The 26,329-nt window shown below is 45.1% G+C and overlaps 2 protein-coding genes across 20 annotated transcripts in view; one reads left to right on the top strand and one right to left on the bottom strand.

Moving 5' to 3' along the window:
* Positions 1-26,329, bottom strand: part of CAP (Cbl-associated protein) — a 1,014,121-nt gene that overhangs the window by 165,016 nt on the left and 822,776 nt on the right. For all 18 annotated transcript variants that reach the window (XR_012887795.1, XR_012887796.1, XM_075881103.1 and 15 more), the window contains 2 exons: positions 21,568-21,611; positions 18,887-19,053 (listed from right to left, as the gene is read on the bottom strand). Coding sequence is in view for 16 of the 18 variants with exons in the window: in XM_075881103.1 (XP_075737218.1) it covers positions 18,887-19,053; positions 21,568-21,611 (211 nt within the window). In the remaining 2 variants the exon portion in view is untranslated. The remainder of the gene's footprint in view (positions 1-18,886; positions 19,054-21,567; positions 21,612-26,329) is intronic.
* The window catches only part of LOC119160731 (uncharacterized), a 166,925-nt gene that overhangs the window by 120,685 nt on the left and 19,911 nt on the right, over positions 1-26,329 (top strand). The window lies entirely within an intron of this gene.

The following is a 26,329-nucleotide window of genomic DNA, read 5'->3' as shown; positions in this document are numbered from 1 at the left end:
CGTCGTGGTCAGTTGCTTCGCAGCTGCTGGGGACTGAGGGCCGTGAGTTATTTGACGTATGCATGTGGGGGGTAGTGGCCAGATACTGCACCAGGGTGGCCAATCCTTCTCTGGTGAGGGAGTGCGTTCCCGGCGGTGGTTACTGGTGAGGCCGCACCTCAGGCCTCGTAATGCAGTTCCATCACCACGCAAATTTTTTTTTTTTTTTTATCCGGTTGGGAACTGTGCGGCACCGGGATTTAAACCACGGACCTTTTGCATGCGAGGCGGATGCTCTAACCACTACGCCACATAAAATGCAATCTGCTATATGACGTGAAGAGCCGGCGCCGCCACCTCTCAAGAGAGTAAGGGCATGCCTCTTTATGAAAATAGTATTAATGAGATCTAACTGGCGATGATGCCAGAAAAAGTACAGGCGTGTGTTATCGATATTCATTGTAAGTCGAAGAAAGGTCACAGGTTCGATCCCTACCGGTGTATTACAGTTCACTCAATCAGCCCACCTTACATCTCACCGCCTGCTCGCATATCCCTTCGTACAGGTCATTGCTTAAGTGTTGGTCGTCCTCAAACCCGTACTCTCACCTTCTCGTCTTCTTTTTTCCAACGCACCATTGTAGACTGGAACGGCCTTCCCTACGCCATCGTTGCCACCACCAACCCAGATGCTTTCATTGATGCTGTAAAAGTGCACCTCTCATCCTGAATGGTCATGTATCATGTATCCTTACTGTACACCCACCCCTTATGTAATGCCCCCACTCGGGGCCTTTAAAGAAATAAAGTGAAAGTGAAAGATCAGAAAACGGTAGGAAGGGGAAGATGGAAGCTTGCAAAAAACATCTAAACAGGGGTTGTGTTGAGCCAACATTTCAACAAGTGGAGTTGTCTTCCTCAAGGTTAGAACAGAACAGTTCTGTTCTAGCCTTGTGGAAGACAACTCCACTTGTCAGAACGTCGGCTCAACACAATCCCTGTTAACGAATTTTCATGAGAGTAAATCAGCATACCACAATAATTTAGAATCCGAGATGATTGCAGTGCAACAAAAATGAATATTCTAAACCCATCACAAGAAAAGTTTTGGTACTTTTCATGTAATGGGTTTAGAATATCCATTTTCATTGCACTGCAATCAGCTCGGATTACAGATGATTTGTATATGCTAATTTACTTTGTAGCTCTCTCAGTTAAAAAAAAATCCTTCTCACAAAAAAGGCACATAAAATATTTTGTATTTTGAAAACTGTACCTTCACAAAAAAAAATGATTGCATATTTGAAATCATCGCACAAATATACATACCGGTAAGCTCACCAAATTTCATGAAAATCAATCAAGAAATGAAAAACCTTTCCTAATAGCAATGTCTCCCCTCAAGATGCAGCAAGGACTTGGATACTCCTCACAGTTTAACAAACTGAGAATCTGTGGCAGGGGAATGGGTGTGTAACAGCTCATATTTTTTATCTCTGTTTTCAAGTGGCACTGCTGGCACTTTACTGCGAATTCACCGTGTTTAACTTCCTGGAAATATTGAAAAACTGTACCAACCGTGTTTAACTTCCTGGCAATATTGAAACGCTGTATCAATGTAATGCCGAAGTATTCAGATGAAAGGAGCTTGCCAGGCTACTGCGGCCGCATTTCGATGGGGGAAAATATAACAACACCAGTGCACTGAGAATCAAGTACATGTAAAAAGACCCTAGGTGGCAAAAATCGTTAAAAAATCCTCCCGCTACAATGTTCGTAATAATCATATAGCTTTCGTTGATAAACCACCAAATTTAGAGTACACTTACAGTACACATGTTAGAGTACACATGTTAGAGTACACATGTACACAAACTTAGAGTACACATGTTAGAGCACTTGCATGCTCTACTTGTGTACTCCAATTAGCAAGCATGCTTTTGTATTCACTGTCAACTATGTATTTACATATGGCAAAAAGACTGCCTGAAATCTACATTGATGTGCTTTATGATAAGCACATCAATGTCATACCATGAAAGTTAACACACTCGCATTATCTGTAACCTGACAGCGCTGGTTACAGGCCCAATGAGTGACAAGAGCAATGTCAGGTGCTTTTTTTATTTCCAGGTTACAACACACTGTGAGAAGGGTCTATGGATGCAAGTGAATCCATTGATCATGCACGATTAAAGCCAAAGGCACCGCAAAACTAAGGACATGCAATGAAGCGGCATACGGAGAAGATGCAACGGCACCAGATGTGCATTACGTGTTGCAGTCATCATACATACAGGAATGTGGGCAGAACGAGCTCAAATACACGAAAATGTTGCGCTGTTGCATGTTGGACAACAATAGAAATGACAGCAACAGCGAAAATAATTTAAGGAATGACAGGACGTCATAGTATCAGCAACCTGCTTAACTCACTGCTCTTCTCAACAATAAACACTTTCTCAAAACTTTCTCTATTGGGGGCATGCAGCCACCACAATATTGTCATGGGGTCGTGACGTGGTTGAAGGCAGGAGACGGAATGGTCAGATCAAACTGTTTACTTGGGCGAACCTGTGCCGGCTAAACGGAAAGTCGGGTTACGGAAAGTCAGGTATTGTATTGGGGCGATAACAAAACTTGAGAAAAGGAACCTGGCAATAGGAGAGTTTCTTATATGCATTTTGTCACATTAATTCTTCCTTTCATGAACACAAATGGGCTAAGTGAATGAACTTTAGTGTTATTCTCTCTAAAAAATAATAGAGTAGACTTGGAGAAGCAAATCGAGCTGGTTGGTGTGCATTAACAGGAGAGATGGCTAATTAGCAAAAAAATAATAATAATACAACGGACAAAGTTGAGACAACACATAGAATGCAGCGCTAAAATTCAACTGGACATTTACTTGCAGAAAAAAATTCACGAGCTGCGGAGGAGGCTGCACAACATACGAAAGATAAAAAACACCTCCAAAAACTTTCCTAATTTTTAAATCTCTACACACCTACACAGCCTACTCATGCCTCACCTTACTGAGCAGTTTCACGCGCAGATTTCTTTTAAGATTATTTATTGCTAAGAGCCAGCAATGGAACCCTCGCAGATCGATCCCCAGCTTTTCTTACACAAAAAGCCTAGAAAATTCCCCTGCCTGATTGCCCACACAACTGCCTAAGCACACGGATGCAGTAAAACTGCACTGCACACATACACTTTCAGCAATGGTGAGCGAAGTGGCCAGCAGCTATGATAGCACCGACTGCTTCCCAGTGTTCCCTCAGACGAATGCTTCTAAGATGACCTGTCTAAATAACGTAGCATTTTCCGCCCGACAGTGAAATCGAGTAAACCACTGCATGCTTCCTCTCACAAGCGCCTTCAGTGGCATTCACCATGAGGCCCATCCTGGAGAGCTTTTTTGGTGCATAGAATACTACTGAAACCTCTCACTTCAGTGCTGCTTTTTTGACAAGGTGCAACGCCTTTTTTAATACATTAAACACCGGTACAGGACATCAATGACTGCACTGCTCTCTGATATCAGTGTTTGGTGGTACACATGGAATTTCCTAAATATACACTAGAGGGAACTCTGGCGCTAATGTCTTAGAGCTGCAACGCACGGCGCTTCAGCGAGCATGGGAGTGATGGGTAGTACACGGATTTGTCTAATCTTTGTACTTCTGGCTTCATTAGTGTTCGCGTGGCTTGGAGCTTTTTTGTCACGACAAAAATCAGCCAATGTTCAGTGGTTGCTGTTGGGTTCGAACTTGGTGTGTTCGCCAAATACCTTCATATTGTTACCCGCCCCGCTGACGATGAGCCCACGCCATGACGGAAGCGGTACCACTGAATTGGCGGAACGACGGCTGTCTGTTGGTCATAAAGGACACGAAGACTCACGTCTCCCAAGGAACTTAGTGGTGGCGCCTTACTAGAGACAAGAGCAGAGTCCGGCTGCAAGAGTGGAAGGTGCAATTGCGCACCGTTGTAGCAACTGAAACCAGTGGCCGCAGCGGCATTGATACACGGGCCATTTATACTTATGGCCTGTCAGCCCAGCATTGCAGGAACGTACCCGGGAGGCGTGATCCGACAGCCCGTCGATGCCGGACGCCGAGTGTTCAGGGAACAGGAGTGAAAGAAGTTGAGCGGAGACGAGAGGCTGTGGTTCTTCGAGGAAGATCAGAGTAGGAAGGACTCCATGCCTGGCACTTTCAATGGCAGCCTGTGATGGAGTGCGCGGAATTGAAAGTGGTTGGAGTGCATGGAACTTGAAACCAGGCGAGCAGAATTTGAAGTGCGCGCCATGAACCAAGTTCGAAGTCGGCAAGGAAGAAGATGGCACGGATCTTAATCAATACTAAGAAATGACTGAAGCACCAATTTGAGGCAGACGCCGCTTTATTCGAGGCACGCGCGAGAGAGAGAAGAAAAAGAGAGTCGCAGCGGGAGCTAGAGGAAGACGAGCCATGCATCAGAGCGGTCGGGTTTCGGACCCGAGCCAAGGCTGCTACCTCCATCGTCCAATGGCCAGAGGGGCTCCAGGACTACCTGACTGCGCTGCCGTCCCCAGACCCGCGGACAGGTCTGAGCTGCTGATCTTCGCGTTCGAGCTCAGGCGAGGCTGTCCGGCTGGGACTCCACCTCGGGGCCAGTGCGTGAAAGGCAGCGTCAGCTGGTGCAGCGTGCACCGGCAGCCTAGGAAGGCTGCTTCTCCCGCGGTTCGTGTGGCTGTTCGACGCCGATGCCAACTGGGGCGATGACATTAGCCCCGTGCTTCGTGCAAGGCTTCCACTCAACGACGTGGGTGAGATGCCGCTTCTCTAACGTTCTGCGGCGCACTCTGTGTATAGGAACTGCGTGCTTGGGACTTTTTGTTTAGGGACTAGTCAGCAGCTTTGAGTATTTCTTGGTCGCTGTATGCGAGAGGTGGGACTCATTATATTTTGGTTTAAGTGGTCTGAAGCTGTTGCCATTAAATGTTTGCGTCAAGCAGACTCGTCCTTCGGGAAGTGTCCTGAGGTGGCTCCTCGGACCTCTCAAATCGAACCTGCACGTTGTGCGAAACAAAAACAAGAACCACAACATTTCACAGCCAACCGGGTGTCTAGGACAGAGACATTCCTGTGTTTCGACTGGATTGTAAGAGTGTTTGAATGGGGAGTGAGAGGATAAAACCAGACGTGCAAAAAATAAACGTTTCTATCGAAATGATGTCCGAGCAGTCCTTTTCTCAAGGTGCCAGCAGATCAAAAATCTCATCTTCGGCTTTCTTGGCAGCAGAAGCAGATGTCGCACAACCAGCGAGGCGAGTGGAAGACCGAAAACGAAACTTAAATGGCGCAGTCGAGTAGGATCTGCATGGCTAAACTGAGCAGGGCAGCGGGGAGCGACATCAGTCCAAACTGAAGACAACCACCTTCAAGTGACTACCGCACTGCGGGATCAATGAAGCACAGCTAGTCCACTGAATTCCGAGGAGGAACAGCACACCGCAAGGCTATTTCAGGCGGGTACCTTTTGATTTTCTGTTGGGTGCAGGCTATGACAAAGCATCACAACTTGCAAGACAGAGAAAGAGACAACTCTGAAATGAACGGAGACGGGGCAGAAAACTTGCAAGCATTGGGGGTCGCCGGCAGCGACACGGGGGGTCACGGTTGTGCATCAGATACGGCGTCAGAGCAGCAGCTAGCACTGCTTCAGCTGCAATTGAAAATTGCCAAAGCGGAAACTGAGAGGCAGCCCTTGATGCTAGAAAGCCAGCGGCTACGAGCCCGTGATAAGGCGGAGCCCAACAAGGGCAGTGACAGGGTACTGCTTGGGGAAAGGTTACAGGAAGACAGGCGACTGAAATTTGCAAGCTTGTTAAAGGGTGTACTGGCACCAATGCCGAACCAAGAGGCACTTGCGCCAATGTGATTCAAGTATGTTGAGGCAGCGCTCGAGTCATATGAAGTTCCGAGCGAATGGTGAGCCATGATAGTTTTACCACAGTTGAGCGAAAGGGCACGTGGGCTGCTATGCAGGCTGACTGCAGATGAGCGAAAAGCTTACGTTAAGCTTAAGTCAAGCATTTTGGAGGGTCTCAGGCTTTCGGCAACGGAGTACAAGAGGCTCTTTGCAGGATCGAAAAAGGGAGAAAAGGAGTCCTGGGATCAGTTTGCCGTGCGCCTTGGTAATTATTTTGACTATTATGTTCAGAGTTGAAAGGTGGACATGTTCGAGGAACTGAAGTAGTTAGTTGTTGCGGATCACTTGAAAGAATGTTTGAGCCTGGAAGTGAGAGCGCATGTTGTTTGTAGTCAACAGGAGGCCTTTTTGCTACCCAGTGGGGTGGCTAGGCTCTCGGAGAGCTTCGAGGAGAGTGAAAAGTGTAAGGCAGCACAAAAAAAAGGGAATGTCAAGGAGTGGCAAAAGAAAGCTAAAGCACCCGCAGAAACTCGCGGATGGAAAATAGAAAAAGCATTGTTTTGAGTGCAAGAGAACTCGCCACATTGCCAGGCATTGCCCCAATAACGGCTTATGAGAAAGGCAAGGCACTAAGGCAGCAGTACGACAACAAAACGATCCACTAGACGCGAGAGTGACAGCTTCTGCATTCAAATCAGGAATAGCAACAACAGACAGATTGTGACAGTGCAAAAAAGCAGAAGCGGCCTGCAATGAAAACGGTAACACTTAAGAGTTCAGGTCGGTCATTAAACGCCATGGTAGGCTCAGCAGCAGAAGTTAGCATGATTAGAAAGGCAGTGGTACCTCAGTACAATGGTACGGGTTCACAGATAAAGTTGACGGGAGCGTTCGGGCAATAGGTAACCACAGAGTTGGCTTACGTCCCACTCAAAGCTACTGAAGGAAGTCCTTACGTGATGTCTGAGGCGGCACAGTCGGCCGTGCTTTGTGCGATCACAGACAAGCTTCTAGACGGCACAGACACACTGATCACGCCTAACGATTACGCACAGCTTCATGAGGACAGGGTTAAACGGGACATAGCGTCAGAGGAGTGTTCAGCAGTCGAGGAGACCGAAGCCATGGTAGAGCTGTCGAATGAGGCATGCGAAGAGCAACAGGTAAATGCATTTGTCATAACTGCGGAGAGCAACAGTGAAAGTTCTGAGCTGGTCAGAAGCAAATGACAGGAGTTTTGTGAGGCTCGGGAAGCAGACCCGGCTTTGCGAGATGCTTGGCCGCAGGCAAAAAGTCGGGACGCATGGTATGCTCGTTCAAGACGAACTATTATATCTCCTGGAACACCTCATAAGTCGCACCTGCAAACAGCTAGTGCTACCATCGCACAAGCACAAAGAAGTGCTGAAAATGGCTCACCATTCACCATGGGCAGGTCATTCAGGAGAGCGGAAAACACTACAATGGGTGAAAATCTCATTTTACTGGGTGCAGATATTGCGAGACGTAAAGGAGTACTGTAGGTCGTGCCATGGATGCCAGGTGAAATCTCCGATTTGATGATTGATTTGTGGGGTGTAACGTCCCAAAACCACCATTTAATTATGAGAGAGGCCGTAGTGGAGGACTCCGGAAATTTTGACCACCTGGGGTTCTTTACAGGTGAAATCTCCAACGAGGCAGTTAGATTGGATTCCGATAACGCCCCTGGCCAGGACCAGCGTGCCGTTTCAGATAATAACCATGGACTGCGTTGGTCCTATGGTACCTTCTTCGGCTAGAGGTCACCACTATGCTCTTAGTGTCGTACACTTACACACCAGATGGTCAGAAGTAGCATGCCTCTGTTGACTAACGGCAACATGTGACGCGCTACTGCAGATATTCTCAACATGGGGTGCCAGAGACAATTCGCTAAGATCAGGACACCAATTTTACAGAAAAATTGACACAGGAGATGTTGCAAAACTGGGGGAAACACTGAGGTTTTCCACACTTGATCATCTGCAAAGCAACCGCTTAGCACAATGCTGGAATGGCACATTCAAAAGAATGCTTTCTCACATAGTCAGCGAACATGGACGCGAGTGAGATAGAATCATTCCGTTTTTGTTATGGGCATATCGTGAGGTTCCACATGCGACTACAGGGTGGTCACCGTTCGAGCTCATGTATGGGCGGGTGCCAAATGGGCTCCTAGCCATTCTCGAAAAAAACTTGGTCAGGAGACTGGGAAGTTCCGGAATCACTGGGTACACCAGCAGTAGAATATCTTGCGAAGCTCTGAAGTAGTTTGGAAAGGAGCTAGTTAAGGAGCCACCTGACAGAGTGAAGTTAGTCGAAAGGAGTACGCAGGACGCTATAACTTGAGGGCTATGGACAAACAGTTCTTCGCAGGGGACCAAGTACTATGGCTCGAGAAGGAAGAAGAGGGGAAGCTAGTGGCAAAATGGAAGGGACCGATCACTGTGGTCGAAAAATTGCGACCGTACAGTTATTTAGTTGAGCTTGGTGACTGTTTGCGCAGAACCATTCATGCTAACAAGCTTTGCCCATATCACACGCGAGTAAGTTCAGTAGGAGTGATATTCGAGGGCCATAAAGGATTTGGAGACGTTCCAGTTTCATTGTGCGGGCTGAAGGCGCAGGCGACGCAGCAGCTTGTTGATGTAGCACATCTGAAGCCCACACAGAGGGAACAGCTGCGAGACTTTATCGTGAGGCATTCGAGGGTATTTGCAAACAAACCCGGCACCTGAAAAGTGGGAACGCACAAAATAAAAATGAAAGAAGGAGAGCAACCGAGACGTGCATACCCCTACAGGGTGCCAGTGGCACTGGTGCAAGAAGTAGAGAGGCAGGTAAATGAGCTAGGGCAGTGGGTATTGGTATATGCGATTGAAAGTCCCCACACTTATCCACTGGTCTGGGTATCAAAGGATGTCGGCATCCGCATCTGTTGCGATTACAGGAGACTGAACGAAATAATAGAGACAGACACATTTCCCATGAGCGTGCCGACTGATCTGTTATACCAGGTAGCAAAGGCCAAGTACATAGCTCTGCTAGACATGTTCAGAGGTTACTGGCAAATACCCCTCGACAAGGACCCGCAGGATTGTACCGCTTTTGCCACTCTATCATGCCAGTACGCACGAAAAGTGATGCCCTTTGGATTAAAGAATGCCGCCAGCACCTATCAGATGGTAAGTGTTGTATTGGCTCCGCATAGACATTACGCTTGCGCTTACATTGACAATGTCACGATACACTCCGAGAGCTGGGATGAGCACCTAAAACTGGGACGAGAACACAGGGACAACTTCGTAGTTTCCTTGGTCTAGCCAACTATTATAGGGACTACGTGCCCGAGTACTCCAACGCTAATATGCCTCTGACCAACTTAACTGGCCGACGTATTCTGCAGAAATCACCATGAAATACAGAGGCGCAAGAAGCTTTTGACAAAATGAAAAAGTGTCTAGTGCAGGCGTTGGCATTGCAGGCCCCAGATCCGAGGAAAAAATTTATCCTTGCCACAAATGCATCTGATTATGCCGTTGGTGCGTGTCTGCCACGGCAGGATCTGGAGGGCAAGGAGCGCCCTATCGCTTTTCCAAGCAAGAAGCTTAGGAAGAAAGAGGAAGAAAGTTTAAGCGGAAAGACAGGGAGGTTAGCCATATCTTAGACCGGCTGGCTACCCTGTGCTGGGGAAAGGGGTGAGGGGAATGATAGATGTTAAAAAGAAATGTTGCGAAGAGAGGGAGAAATTACAAAAAAAAATTGCGACAGATGAAAGGCCACATTAAAGAGTATAAGACACTAAAGTCTCTGAGGCCAGTTGTCCGCAAAAAGCGCAGCAAAGCTTTCAAAGCCTTATGGGCTGAGGATCGGCTCGGCCAATGACCCAGAATCCTTTGTTCCGACAAAGGCCAATTGTCTAGTCTATCCAGAGCTGCAGTGAGTTCTTGTCTTTGCACGTTGAAATAGGTGCACTCACACAGAAGGTGCACGATGGTTTCTTCGCAACTGCAGTAAGTGCATGTAGGAGAGCTGGCCATCCCGATGAGATAAGAGTATGCGTTCGTGAAGGCCACTCCAAGCCACAGGCGGCATAGAAGAGTCTCCTCAGCTCGAGATATCCTTGGGGGAAGACGAAGCTGCAGATCGGGATCCAAGTTATGCAGGCGCGCGTTTGTGAAGTCTGTCGAGTTCCACTGTACCAGTGTGAGGTCACGTGCAAGCGAACGAAGTCTTGTAGCTGCGTCGGTTCTTGAGAACGGGATGGCTGTGTATTGGGTACCATCGTGTGCAGATCTAGCGGCCTCATCTGCGCGGTCATTGCCATATATACCGCAATGATCTGGTATCCACTGATACACTATGCTGTGCTGTTTTTCGGTTGCTTGGTGATGAAGAAACCTTATTTCAGCTACTAACTGTTCATTAGGTCCATGGCGAAAGGGTGATATAAGACATTGAAGAGATGCCTTCGAGTCCGAGAAGATCGACCAAATTCCCGAAGGTTCTTTCACTATAAACTCCAGAGCTGCACGAATGGCTGCAAGTTCTGCAGCTGTCGACGACGTCAAATGCGATGTCATGAATTTAATTGTGATGTTCCTCGCGGGAATAACCACCGCCCCTGCAGAGCTTACTGAAGACACCGAGCCATCCGTGTAAATTTGAAGGCGTCCGTTGTGCTTCTCTTGCAGGAAAAGTAATGTGGCCTGTTTCAGGGCTAGATGCGACGACTTTTTCTTATTTTGGATGCCAGGAATTGTAAGAAGGGCTTTGAGTGGGTGTAGGCACCATAATGGTATCGGCGGCTGTGCTGCATGCGTGAAGTGCAATGGAAGCACTGCGCAATGCTGAGCTACAGTTGCGCTGAACGCTGAGTGGGGCCTGGAAGTTCGAAGTGAGGCTAGGTGATGAGATGGAAGCCTAGTGAAATGCCTTATGTGCATTCTCAAAGCGTCTACGCGGATGTATGGGTTGACTGGATAATCACGCGCAATGATGACTGTCGCTGCTGTAGACGCGCATCTCGGGAGACCAAGGCATATCCTCAGGGCTTGGGCTTGGATCGACTGGAGGACGCGCAAGTTTGTTCTTCGGATCCCGCAAAGCACGGGTAAGCTGTATCGCATATAACCGAGGAACAAAACAGTGTAGAGTTGGATCATTGCTTGTACCGATGCACCCCACGTTTTTCCAGCAAGAAACCTCAGTACGTGGGTGATCATGGTGAGTTTAGTTTTCATGTGGGCGATGTGGGGCTCCAGGAAAGGTCGCGATCAACTATGACTCCGAGGAATCGGTGGGTCTTCACGTAGTTGATCGTGTGTTCGTTGATTTTAATAACATATGGGCTCATAGCCTTATGCGTGAATGCTATAAGCGAGCATTTCTCTGATGACAGCTCTAGTCCCCGTTCTTCCAGGTACTTTGTCGCTATTTTTGCCGCTCTCTGAAGCCGGGCACGCAAATGAAGGCGTGTTACGCCTGACGCCCAAATGCAGATGTCGTCTGCATATATTGATAGATGGACAGATTCTGGAAGTGTATCAACCAGGCCGAGTAGCGCTAGATTGAAAAGTGTGGGGCTAAGAACGCCGCCTTGAGGCACATTTCGACGGTTGCAATGGTGCGTTGTTGTGCCATTCTCTGTCTGTACAAAGAAAGTTCTGCCTTTCAGATCGCTGTGGATCCATTGGTAAACCCGACCCCCTAATCCAACATTTTCCATGACATCCAGAATGGCTTCATGTGATACGTTATCGTATGCGCCTTTCACGTTAGCCCGGCTCAGACTCGATAGGCCACAATAGAAAAGGAAGCTTATGTAATCATTTGGGCACTGGGGAGGTTGGACGCTTGGCTGTTGGGCGCTAAAGTGAAGGTGATTACTGATCATAACCCGCTCAAATTTCTGACTCTAACCACTCTGCAGAGCGCGAGGCTGACACACTGGGTGTTGGCACTGCAGAAGTATAACCTGGCAATCGAACACAAAAAGGGGTCACCAACAGATGAAAAATCTCGTCTTTGGCATCCTTGGCGAAAGCAGCAAATGTCGCGCAACCAGCGAGGAGAGTGGGAGACCAAAAATGGAACTTTACTGTTGCGCTTTACCAACTTATTGTTTTATGCTTACCTAAATACTGCCACCCCATTCATCTCTCAGTAAGTGGAACTTCTGTTAAACGAAACATTTGCTTGGTCCCTTCAAGTTGCGTTAGGTGTCTAATGTACTAATTATGAGATAAAGAGAAAATAGTGGAGAAAAATAACTTGCTGCCGCTAGAAACTGGAGACAGCACAACTTGCAGAGTCTTCGTGGTTGTGCATAGATTGGGGCTTTGATACTCACCAGTGTATTATCCACTTTTATTATTCATTTTCCTTTAGTCTCATCATTAGCACACTAGTTCAATGACACAAAAACACCAGGCCTGCACAGAAGGCGCCGCACAGTCACAGCGAAAGCGAGAAAAGCTGCCTTTTCTAAACACTCATTAGGTAACTGCTTTACGCACACTTGCTGGGTACCCACTACCACATTAATAAACATAATTTCTGGGTATTTTCCTAGACTTTCAAAAAGCGTTCGACACTGTTTCGCACAACTTATTACTGCAAAAACTAACGGGGTTTAATATTAATCTCCTAGTTATTACATGGGGTGCTGAATATTTACATGACAATATGGAGTTGTAAACGGTGAAAAGTCTGAAATAACGTGTTACGTCAGGGGTACCTCAGAGATCAGTTCTGGGACCACAACTTTTTTTATTATATATCAATGACATAAATAAAAACGTACAATCCCATATTAGGATATTTGCAGATGACTGCATTTTATGCCATCAGATTACCTCTGAAACTGACAGCTCCGCAATCAAAAACGACTCATGTGCATAATGCGCGTGGTGCCAGTGATGGGAAATAAACTGAATCTTAAGAAAACTGTATGCATGAAGTTCTCCAGAAAAAAAAAAAAAACAATGCAGGTGAATTCGAATACATAATAAACAGCTCTCCGGTGAAAATGGTGAGCGAATACAAATATCTAGGTGTTTTCTTTTGCACCTTTCTATCATGGAATCGGAACGTGGATTACACTGTAAATAAAGCTTGTCGGAGCTTAGGACTCTTAAAAAGAAACACACATGCTTTTCCACAGCAGACCCGGGAGTTACTAAACAAAGCATAGGTGAGATCAGTACTAGAGTATGCATGTTGTGTGTGGGACCCTTCAACACCATCAAATAAAGAAAAATTATAAAAAATGTTCAGTCCGTGGCGACGAGATATGTGTTTAATACACCTATGTATGACAGATAATTCAGCGCGACAGAAGCTAAGCTTAAGTTAAAATGAAAGTCTCTGCAGCACCGAAGTGCATCGTTTCGACTGAAGCTATTGCACAGCATATCTTATTCTCATAATCGAATTCCCCGTGACATATACATAAGCCGGCCTCACTACATTTCAGCCCACAAAGATCATGAACACAAGATGAGAAAATATGAATGCAATACATCGTCCTTCAGCAACTCTTTTTTTCCGAGAACTATCAGTCAGTGAGTGGAATTGACTTCCTCCCAGAATTGTAAAAATTTTTTTAACGAATGCATCCTTTTCTGCAATAAAAATGATTGAATCTTTCGACCACTAAGCCCTATAGAATTACTGTGTGCGCCTGGCAGTCGCCATCATCTGTACGGTATCTTGGTTGTAAGATTTGTTTTGTTTTGGTGTTTCATTTGCCCTTGTGCTGGACGAATGCTGCACTTTATTTGAATTATCATAGAATTTTCATTATTTTTGTGGTTTCTGCTTTTTTTTCCCCTAGTACATATTACTTGTCTAATGCAGCTGTGCTTGGTGCAGCTGTGTATGTCTTGTGTGTTGTGAATCTACCTCTTTCCTTTTTTTCTTTTTTTTAGAAAATCTCATGTGAATCTGCAATTTTCATGTTTTTTTGGGTTGGTTCAATTCGATATTAATAGAAGTTGCAGCACAAGCACGAAAGTTCTGGAAGAAAAGCGTACAGAAGGCTAAGAACGGAAGGCAAAGAGGAATTACAAATAGGAGCTCGTGAAAGCTAGGAATGAAAGGCAAACGGGAATGACAAAGAGGAACTCGTGTCATTCTTTTTTTGCCTTCCATATGCTTTTCTTCCAGCACTTTCGTGTTTGCGCTGCAACCCTTATTATTATGGACCACAATCAAGGCGTCTAGTACATTGGTTGGGTGGTCACTCAAGACAGCTCCCTTCCTGTCATCTAATCTATGTCATACCGATGCCTCCTAGAAAAGACTATGCCTGTGACATGAGCCGCAAAAGCTCTGCCCAGATTTTTTTCATTTCCCTCTTTTTCACCTGGTACAGTAGCTAGAGCCTCTCGCGGCGACTCCTTGCAACCTACAGTGATGTCGTCGGTAATTCAAGCAGATGACGCGATGTGCATCGGCGCGAAAAATATCAGCGTTGTTGTAACCAACGGAGGAGTTGATCAAGCTAGAATGCAACAAAATGCATCTCAAATGCGCTAGTGAAACGATGCCGTAAACGAGTTGAAAATGATGCTGCGCCAATAAACAGGCATCAAGAGAAATAGATGCATGAGGTAAAAACTGGAATGGCCGTTCTTTGAAAGCCTTTCTTGCTAGATTCCACTCGTTCATGGCAAAAGTTATTTGTGCTTGAGCCGTGTGTTCATCTTGTCTAGAAATACAAATTTGTGGCGAGCCTCAGCGAAAGAGTTGCACATACCTTTGAAGAGCAGTTTGCGTGACCAGTGACTCAAAGTGATTTCGACAGAGAACTGGGCGTTAACACATAAAGCTTTAGTGTGCAGTAAGGAGTAACCAAAAGAAACACCACCGCAAAGCTGCTTGAAAGAGAATCAGTGTCCAAAAAGCTCTTAAATTCTAGTCAAATAATTTTCTGCAAAGAAATGAGTGGCGTTTGTTGAAGTGGCGCTCCTCCAACTCGCTTCACAAAGGCCCAACCAAACGCCTGCATGAAACAGCCAGCTGCGCCACTCCATCGACAAAATGTTGCCGACATCGTCACTCTCACCGGCTTTGGCGGTACAGTCGCTAGCTACACCACACAGCGACCGCTCGAAACGTGTGGCAGCGTTCCTCTAATGGCAAAGCTGGTGACATCCCAGGCATAGTATTTTTCTAAGAGGCGTTGGCCATACATATAGCACACACTCATTAAGATGTGACACAGAGCTGTAAATGAAAGCGTAGAGGCACCAGAGCCACAAGTAGATGAAGCAAGAACACGGTTGCAATGGAGCAACACCAGGCAATGAGGAAGCTCATTTGAGAGGCATTCAAATGCTCAAAGTTAAATACAGCGCAAAAGTGACACGAGCATATTATTCATCTCTGGAGAACACGATGGTGTTTTTTCACTCCTGCAGACAGTGAGGCAAAAATCCATGCCAAAGCTTAACAAAGCACAAGGAGAACAAAAGCACACACAACATGAGCAGCCACAGCAACATTTTTTCACTCGTGCCAAAAAGCACTGCCACGAGAATTATGGAAAAAGTGTCGCAATACCCTGGCCGCACAAACGCGTGCTACTTTGTCAAACAAGTGCCTGAAGTGTGTGTTGGGCTACGCTCATCTGGCAAAACCAATGCCGGGCGAAGCGCGTGTGCTGAATCCAGCACTGTATATTATCGGTGCGAGCGAGGCATGCAACAGGTGGGCACAGTCCCAGATAAGCAGCCTCACAATTTCAAGTAAAGCATGCAGCCCCAAACCAGGCAAAAACAACTTAATTAGTGCTGAGATGTGGCAGAAATTAGTGCAAAATGTGCTGTATCTTAAAGAATGATGCTCGAAATGTGTGGAAGCGTTCCTCTAATAGTAAAGCTGGTGACATCCCAGGCATAGTATTTTTCTAAGAGGCGTAGGTCATACATATAGCCCACACTCGTCAAGATGTGACACAGGGCTGTAGATGAAAGCGTAGAGGCACCGGAGCCACAAGTAAACAGATGTGCTGACCGAGTGTGACATTTACACCATGATTTTGTAACTCTGCTTTTACAATATCTTGGGCATGCGAGTGTTACTGGGTCGAGGAGTGCAAACGGGCCCACTTTTGTATCACCTAGTGAGTTAGTCACACCGATACACCCAATGTTATTGATCAGACTCATTCCAGTGTCAGAGGAGACAGCAGCCCAGACCACATTCCGTGGGTCCACAAGGTTAAAATAACAAATACACTGCTCTGCACATTAAATAAATGACATCGCTCATTTTCACAACTTTTTATACATAAAAAAAAAAGACGCTCTTGCTCTTCCAAAGAAATAAAATGTGGTACTCCCCAGCAGTTCTTTCTTACTATTTACACTGTAGCAAAGCACATAAGATACAGGAGATGGCAAAGACACAGCAAGCAACCATTTTCTATATCAACACTGAGCTAAAACACTGAAACTTTAAAGCTGGTTCTAACATACACTTGCCCATCTAACTCAAAATAACATGTTTCGCCCTATCTCACAAATCTGTGTCATCAATGAGTGAGGTCCACCTTTGGTGAAATCAAAGCCCTCGAGAAGAGAAGCGAATAATGTTGTCAGAACTGTCGACTCCTGTTTTTTACAATGCAGCTCTTTCCTTATCTCTGAATTATGTCAGCAAAATTTTCTCTATTACCTAGATAATTGTGAAAACGAAATTTTTTTCAAATAGAAAATAACCCTCACTTTACGCTTAGTGGAGAATTTCAGCAAAACTACGTGCCTAAGAGAAAAGCTAAAAGAGTTGTGCCTTCTACGGCATTTAGACTTCAAGAGTCACACTTAACGGGACACTAAAGACAAATATTACGTCGACCTTGATTGTTGAAATGTCCACAAACCTCGTAGCACTATTTTTGTACCAAGGAAGTGCTTATTTTGGAATAAAATCACGTTTTAAGGGTCCCCACTGCGTTAGCAACCCTTCAAATCACTCGCCTGAAGCAGTCTTTCTGAAGTCACTGTTGCCATGCCCAATTTTGCCCAGCTTTACTGCATGACCACCGACACCGGTAGCAGCAGCAGAGAGAGGGTAGCCGGAGCCAGAGTAGCAACAACCACCATTGAACAATTTTCTACAATCTCAGAGGCCATGGTTCTGCTTGCTTGGTTTAACTGGGCCCTGCTAGATGGCACAACCTATCCAGCCTAAGCAGCCGATAGCGAAACTTTTGAACCACTCACGCCATACCCCATAGCAACACCAGGTGGTTCTTTTTTTTATAAATCAAACTGAAATGAACAAGCAGTATTTTATTGTTTTTTATGCACAGAAGTTTTTTCCTTTTATTACAGCTAGTTTGATTACTAGTAATTAATTGTAATCAGATGCTCTCATGTCATTGGGATCATTTCGCAAATGTTCCACTCATAGCGCACATCATGTGATACATTAACCTTAGTTTTTCGGTAAGTAGGGCAGTGCTGTTGATAATAACGCTGTTCTACATGCTGTCACACATTGAGCTTTCACTCTGACAAAAATTGGGATTTGCCTTTAGTGTCCTTTAACACACAGGAGAAAAATACAGCACATACAAAACTTGAAGAGGGTTAACAAAACATTTTGAGCATAGTAAGGAAACGCTGCTTATCAGTAGTAGAGGCTCCGGAGAACATGCGAGCCAAATAATATAGTGCAGCACACGGCATGGAATTACAATAAATTCTCAAAGTCAGCTGAAAATTGCTTTCTCTCCTCTTGAAAAATGACGTAACAAGATGAAAGAGCACTTGTCACAGCCGTTGTATCAGTCATTGGCTGATTTGAGCATGGCACGCTTGGTCATTATAGGAACCACTGTGAGAGGCCGCAACTTGTCTATGCGTGCATGCGTTATCGCGCTAAAAAAGCCACGTATTCGAAGGAAAAAAGAAGTGCTCAAGGTCACGAGGCGCACATGACATATTTGCTTTCCCCGTGCTTGTTTAGCTTTCAGTGCTTTCGTTGGGACGAGCGAAGAGAGAATGCAATCCCAGTGTCTGGCAAATCTCAAACTCTGCTTGTACTGGATGTACTCTAAATATTTTTATGGCGCTGGATTCGTGAACAATAAGCTCCTTTAGAGAATGAATTCTATGGCAACTTAAAAAAGCGTTGCAGGGCCCCTTTAAGTACTACTTGCCATCTAGCTGCATAGAACTGAGGAAACCCGCGCATTAAAGGGACACTAAAGCCCAACTATTAAGTTGACGTTGATTGTTGAAATGGCAGTCCAGAAACCTCATAGTGCTACTTTCGTGCCAAGGAAGGGCCTATTTTGAAATAAAAGCACGTTTTACTGCTCCGCATTGGGTTAGCGCGCTTCAAATTACCCGCCTCAAGAAGCGGACCGACCGGACAGTCTCACGTCACTGTTGCCGTGCACAATGTTGCCCGGCTTTACTGCGCTAGTAGCAGTAGACCGAAAGCAGCGAGCCACACCAGCAACAACGGCCATTGATCAATTTCTCGCCACTGGCTTCGAGATTGCAGACACTTTTGTTTCGACTGCGCCCTGCTAGATGGCACCACCTGTGCCGTGTAACCACGCAAAAATTGAATTTTTGAACCACTCGTGCCATTCCCCATAGTAACGTCTGGCGTTTCTTTTATTCATGAATCAAACAGAAACGAACAAGGAGCATTTTATTGCGTCTCTTAATGCATGAAAGGTTCTTTATTTAGTGCAGTTAGATTGATTACTAGTGATTAATTATAGGCAATATGTCTGATGTTATCGGGATCACTTTGAAAATGACCGACTGCGGCACTTGTGTTCTTGTGCATTTACCTTAATTTTTCGGTAAGTAGGGCATTGTTGTTAATAATATTGTCATTTTAGATGTCATACATAGAGCTTTCACTCTGACGTAAATTGTTATTTGACTTTAGTGTCCCTTTAAAAAAACTACCTGCTGATAACATGACAAAATAGTACCTGGTGGCTTCTGGGGTGCTGGTTTTCCCAGACCTTCAAGTGGTATGTCTTCGCCTCGCTGTACTGCCTTATACCACTCCCGCTGCTGACGAGAGTCCAGGTGGTTCATCCGGCTGCCAGTTTTGCGGATCAGTGTGGAGTCCGACTCATAGCCATCACTCAGAGTGCTGCATAAAGAATTGTCCAAAGACACTAGCCCGAGAGGAACTTATTTGAACACTGCCGGTCATAAAGAAGGGGAATTGTTCGAGGGGCTCCTTTGTCTGCCAGACATAAGACTCATTGTTTAAATTTCACCTGAACTGGAAAGCATTAAAGAGGACGAAAACTCATCAATCAATTGAGATATCACAGAAAGCACTTCTTCATCCACTTTGTAGGGTGTGCATGCAATGCTTGGGAGGGCTAGCCCGCACAACTCGCACCCAAGTGTCTACAGGACAACGATAAGAAGGGAGATTTATTTTCTGTCCCCTTTAATTCTTCCCGATTTACAGTCACGCTACCGAGCAGTTCTGATTCTAAGCAGCAATATTTTTATTTTGGAGCAGCAAAAATTTCTATCTAGGAGCACCATGAAGCAGCTAATTTCCCATTCAGAAGTACACAGGAGAAGCAAGTTCACTCACATTCAAGCACCTGAACAACTATTGTGAAGATTTTATGAAGGAATATTTCGATATATTGCGAATCCCTCTCTAGCATGCTAGAGCGTACCCGAAGAATTATACCAGAAGACGATGACAATAATGTACCAAGCACAACATCGTCATGCCTGTTATTGTTCGCGTCCGACGAAATGGCTTCAGACAAAATATATTGTCTGAGGGCTCACAGCATTAACATCTGTCATTGGCTTGTGTTACTACGAATTGGTGACCCAGACGCGATGAACCAAGGTTTTGAGTCTTAACGACCAGAACTCTGGAAGCTTCAGAGCGAAAACCTCAGGCTCGGGGGGTTGTGGCGATGATGACGGTACCTGATGAGAGGCCATGATTGTCTGGCTTTGGGAAGAACTACAAAGACTGCAGTGCTCAAGTTCCTGGCTCTGCAGGCAAATCGAAGTGGCTGAGGCAAGCGCAAACCAGGAAGTAAGAGCAATCAAGTGAAGTCGAGGTCACATTTTTGCGGTAGCAGGCGGACAAACGTCGATGCTGTGAGACCCCAAATTCATCTCACAGCATCGTGCCACACAGCAGCTCATCAGTTCTCGTTGTGAGTGGCTGAGCATTAATGTAAATGTTCGTCTTTGGTCACAAGCGTGCCTCAGGTGCCAACAGTTGGCTTCTGCTCTCACACTCGCAGCCTCCTCGCTAGAAGGGGGGCCCTGTAATGTGGTAGTACCTACCGAAAGAATCCTACCAGAAGACGACAATGCATCAAGCATGAAAGAATCGCGCCTGTTTTTGTTCGCATCCGACTAAATGGTGTCAGACAAAATATATTGTTTGTGGTTTCACAGCATCCACGCCTGTCTGTCTTTTACAACTCCATAATTCACTCGCTAATAAAACAATAAGGGAATCATGCGGATAAGTGTTCTGGAACAACCTCTTCAGTGATTATATTCGACATTAGAAAATAAATAGAATGCTAGATCAATAAAATTTACTCTGTGAAATAATGCTCTAAATACATCTGAGTGGTGATCAGCAGATGTGGTAGATAAACACTCCCATGAAAAACAGCGCCTCAATGCTAAACAGTTTTGCTGTTGCAAATGCATGTGACTAAGACAAGTACAAAACGAGAGCCAGGTACTTTTTCTTCTGAATCGATTGTATTGTTGAGCGCAACATGATGTCACTTAGCTTGCTTCAGAAAGCCAACCTGGACAACAAACAATGCATAAGCCTCATCATCAGGAAAGCAAATCAGAAAGCAAAAAAAAAGACAGCACTATGCTATCTATAGCTCACACAATAATACTATTCTACCTTTTCCGAAAACAATGTACGGTATCTATGACAATGATTTCCTGAGGTAACGTTTTCCTGGGGTAATATTTGATATAAGCACATGAATACACTTAATGCCACAAGTTTCCATCAAATAAATATTCATGAGCCATTCAACCGAAGGGCTGAAGAGGACACGTTTGACAGGAACGCAAAACTGCCTTGAGCACAAATATATTCTTGATCAAGCGCACCACATGCAGCTTCCTCGATATGATGGCAGAAGTGAAATTTAAGATGCAGACTCTCTAAAACAAACCGTGCAAGCAACCAAGACAAAGAGGCAGACCATGCTTGCTCTGGTCAAGTGAAGAAGGATTGCTTTTTTTTTTGCTGGCACTTCCTGGTAGATAGTTTCCACATGCAGATACCACAAAATGCCAGCTGTCAAAGTACCTCTCCCCACCAAATATAGAAATTCATGAGCAAATGCTCTGGATCTTGCCTTGAAGGTTAAATCTACCTCCTGCTCACAAAAATAGAATTTATATGTTAGGCTCAACATTTCCGCTCCTCATTTAAAAATCTAGTTTTTTACACAGGCTTCTCAAAACTTCTATGAAATTATCACCAGAACTGCCCAGCCAGCTTCGACCCAATAATTTCAGAGTGAAAAAGCAGCTCCTTTGACCTAGCCTCACAGAAAAATTTTCAGAGCAGATAGAGTACAGTAATTATTTTATCAGGTAAATTTACCAATGAAATTTGTACTGTACTTACTACTTTGGCTTGGGGGTATCCAGAGGAGGCAAGTACCGAGATGTCTAAAAGAAAACAGTAAAAGAAAACTTCAAGTTGAGAGGGCAAATTATAGAAAAGAAAGGAAGAAGAAAATAGAGTAGTTCAAAAAAATTTACATTACTGAAATCAGTCTTTTCCTTACTATTCAGTCAATTGAATATGCTTTCCACACCTATCATATAAAGGAACTTTTATCACTAATGATTTGTAAATGAAGTTGGAACTTAAATTTAATGAGGCATCAATATGACGAAGTAAACGGGTGTTGTGATATCAAAGCACATTATTTTATGAAAAATTTTATTACAGTGAAATGTCATTAATATGATTCTGCTTCACACTAGAAATATGTGAATATTTGAATCTATGAATACATTGCGAACAGCGGTTGCTGCTCAATTCGATTCACACTGAAACTTTACTATTCGAACTCTTCGAACTTTTTAGGAACTAATGCAAATGAGTTCCGTGGTAACCCGCAAGGTGGCAGAAAGCTTAAGAAAGAGAAAATAGACCACCACCCGTTAATAACAAAATCATTCTACAATATCATTAAAAAAATTGGGAAGTTTGGAATAACAAATTCATGCACTTCTATTCGCTCAAGTGAACAAATTAACGCACTTCTATTCGCTCAAACAGTCAGATCAGCACAGCTATGTCCAAATTAGCTTTTTCCCAGAACATATATCGGGCATTTTGGTGCCCAACCAAGCTCTTGTGAATACATCCAGTACCTGCCGTGAACCCTGCTTAACTACATAAATTTGAGTCTCGTGAGTAGCGCCACTGATAGCAGCAAAGCACGGAATAGACTGCGGCTCTTTCGCATGGAATGTTTGTAAATTATCACTGTGGCAGAAGATTGGATGACTCGCCAGGCTTTCACTGATGCATGTACGCCGAGTCTCTGCAAATATGCAGCATAAAGCCGATCATTCCTAGTTGTGTGCAGCAGATCACCAATTACAGCTGACCTGCATGCCTAAACCCTAATAGTACTGTACGCACGCATTTGTCATGAAAGTGTTTGTGATGGTCACTCTATTCCTAACTGCACACGCATGCGGCAATGGCAAGTGTCTTCGTGGTGCACTTCACGGTCTCTCACTAAAGGTTCGTACTCACCGAAGGCGGAGCGGCAAAGCAGGCTTTTCAAAGTGATTGATTGATATGTGGGGTTTAACGTCCCAAAACCACCATATGATTATGAGAGACGCCGTAGTGGAGGGCTCCAGAAATTTTGACCACCTGGGGTTCTTTAACGTGCACCCAAATCTGAGTACACGGGCCCACAACATTTCCGCCTCCATCGGAAATGCAGCCGCCACAGCCGGGATTTGATCCCGCGACCTGCGGGTCAGCAGCCGAGTACCTTAGCCACTAGACCACCGTGGCGGGGCGAGTCAGATGAAGTTGAGAGTTAGTGGGCGGTCAGGTGCTATCCAAGAAAGTGCAACAGACCCCTGCTTAGAGATAGCGCAGCAACCTAGCAGGGAATGACAAAGTTGGGTTCAAATGCATATACCAGACCATTCCCAATCGTACATTTATTTAAAATGCGTGCTTAAGGTATTGTTAAAAAAAAAAAAAAACTTGAGGTCTGGAGTGCGGACTCACTGGCGACCAGCTTCCAGTAATGCACTTCCTCACCAGAGCAGGATTGGCCATCCTGGTGCAGTACTTAGCCACTACCTCCCATAAATAAAGCAATTAATCTTTAGTCCTCGGTCCCCAGTGGCTGCGAAGCAACTGTCCAAGGTGGTGGTAAGACCTGCGACACAGCGGAGGGTGCCAAGAATATGTGGGTCCAGGCAGGCCGCTATTGGAATCTGAACTTGACTACCTTCAATGCTAGATTGCTATCTAGTGAGGCTTATCCAGCTGTCCCAATTGAAGAATCAGAGGGTGTTCAATGAGATATTATAGGGCTTAGCGATGTTAGGAGAACACGCGAGGCTTATACAGAGCTGAAGAACGGACATGTCCTATGCTACCGCAGATTAATTGACAGAAAAGAACTAGAGGTGGGGTTCCTTATACACAAGAATATCCTTTGCAACGTAGATAAGTACTATAGCATCAGTGAGAGGGTGGAAAGTATCATAATTAAGTTTAACAAAAGGTACAAGATGAAGGTGGTACAGCCCTAAGTGCTTACATCCAGCCATGATGATAATTTAGTTAAACGCTTCTATGAAGACGTAGAGTCAGCCGTTAATAAAGTAAAGTCACAGTATACTATTCTGATGGGTGACTTTAATGCCAAAGTTGACAAGAAACAGGCCGGAGACCATGAAGTGGAGGATAATGGCATCGGCTGTAAAAAATCCAGAGGGAAGTTATTAGTAGCGTTCACAGAACGTAACTTGGGGATCTTGAACACCTTCTTCAGAACACGAGCTAAAACCATAAGTGGGTGTGGCAAAGTACTAATGGTGAAACTAAAAATGAAATAGCCTTCATTCTGTGCGCACACCCAGGCATTGTACAGGATGTAGAAGAAATTGGCAAGATTAGATGCAGTGACCATAGAATGGTAACAGCTCATATTCACCTAGATTTTAAAAAGCAAAGACAAAACTGTTTTACAAGAAGCCAATTATTGAACTAGCAGTGAAAGTGAAAGTACAGGAAAGTACAAAACCACTGGTGAAGATAATAGATCTTTTGAAAGATGATGAATAAATTGTGTTAGAAAACTGGCCACCTTATTTTATATAAGAAGTCTCTTGTGATAGGAAGGGTACCAGAATCTTGGAAGGATACCAACATCATCTTAATTCATAAGAGATTAAGGAGACACCAAGGAGTTGAAAAATTACAGGCCAATCAACTTACTGTCCATTCTCTACAAACTATTTACAAAAATAATAGCTCATAGAATTAGCCTCATATGCAAGAGGTCCGTGGTTCGAATCCCGGTATTGCGCAGTTCCCAACTAGATTAAAAAAATAATAAATCTGCGTGGTGATGGAACTGCATTAAGAGGCCTGGGGTGTGGCCTCACTGGTGACCACCGCCGGTAATGCACTCGCTCACCAGAGAAGGATTGGCCACCCTGGTGCAGTAGCTGGCCACCACCTCCCACATGCATACGTACATTGGAAAGGAAAATAGTAGGTGTAACCTTAAGAAACAAGAAGAGAGCAGAGTGGATTAGGGAACAAACGGGGGTTAAGGATATCATAGTTGAAATCAAGAAAAGGAAATGGACATGGGCCAGGCATGTAGTGCGTAGACAAGATAACTGCTGGTCATTAAGGGTAACTAACTGGATTCACAGAGAAGGCAAGCGAGTTAGGGGGAGATAGAAGGTTAGGTGGGCAGATGAGATTAAGAAGTTTGCGGGTATAAATTGGCAGCAGCAAGCACAAGACCGAGTTGACTGGCGGAACATGGGAGAGGCCTTTGTCCTGTAGTGAACGTAGTCAGGCTGATGATGATGATAATTAAGACTACATTAGAGTTCAATCAATCAAAGAACCAAGCAGGATTTCGTACAGGCTACTCCAAAATAGACCATAATCATACAGTCGCCGACCGATTTTTCGGACCTGGTGGGTATGGAAAAAAAGTCTGAAAAATTAAACAGTTCGACAATCAAATTCCCTTTTTCAGAAATATGAACTTTATTGCGTCAGGCAGGCTAAAAAAAAGTCCATGATTCTGCCTTGCCTCGTACTACGCTTGGAAGCAATTTGGTTCACCCATATTTGTGCCAAGGTGACATCGTCACCGTAAATGCTCGACAAAAGTGTCACTGCAGTGGCGATCTCCGCTGCAGACAGCTGCGGGCGATCATCGTCGTCATCAACCAAACCGCTCTCCGGCTGCGGCACAACCTGGCGAATTTCTTCATCTGTGGGCTCCAAGCACGAAATTTTCATCGTCGCCACGAGCGAAATCTTTAAATAGGGAGTTTTAAAACTACGTTTCCAGGCACTGCAGGCGTTGTGGGTATAGCGGACGCATTACGAGATTTAGATTAGAGTTTGCTCCCCCTAGGGAAAAGTTTAAGGACTTTCGCCCCTACCGCAAACTCAAATACATGAAAGCTACAGACAACACTTCGCGGGCCTCGCGGGCTGCGATCGCCGCACGCTATTTCGGATTTTCTGCGGGCGGGCCGCGAACGGCGACTCGCGTTGCGACGCATGCGCAGTGGCAGCGACCGCACCGCAAGGGCTCTCGGTGCGCTATTCTAAAACTCCCTAATGTCATTGTGGCAGGCACATTCACTTCACCACTGCGCAGCTCCGCCTCCTTCCTGTGCGGTGCGATGACGACAGCGATGACCACTATGGCTGACTGAAGACAAAAAATAGTCCCATGCCGCTTTGTCTAAAGCAGATACAGCCTCCAAAACTTGAAATATGACGTTTGCTTTCCTATCTCGGGGGCAGAAAAGCCATTTTAAAATTAAGCCACTAAGCTTAGTCAAGCCGGCGGAAAATCAAACATGGCGGCGTTCATACAGGTTCGAGGCTCAGCTCAAGACAAGCGATTTAGTCCGAAAAATACAACTTTCGTTTGAAAAATCAATCGAAAAAAATGAATTAACCCTATGGGAACCCTGACAGTGCACTTTCGAAGTCCAAAATATCTAACAAGTGCGAATTTTTGGAGTACAAAAAATCGGTCGGCGACTGTACTATCGATCAGGTGATAGAGAAATGTGCAGGATACAACCAACCCCTATACATAGCCTTCATAGATTATGAGAAGGCATTTGACTCA

This window comes from Rhipicephalus microplus, chromosome X (assembly GCF_043290135.1).
Source record: "Rhipicephalus microplus isolate Deutch F79 chromosome X, USDA_Rmic, whole genome shotgun sequence".
Classification (NCBI taxonomy): domain Eukaryota; kingdom Metazoa; phylum Arthropoda; class Arachnida; order Ixodida; family Ixodidae; genus Rhipicephalus; species Rhipicephalus microplus.
This window is presented reverse-complemented; position numbering and strand designations above follow the sequence as displayed.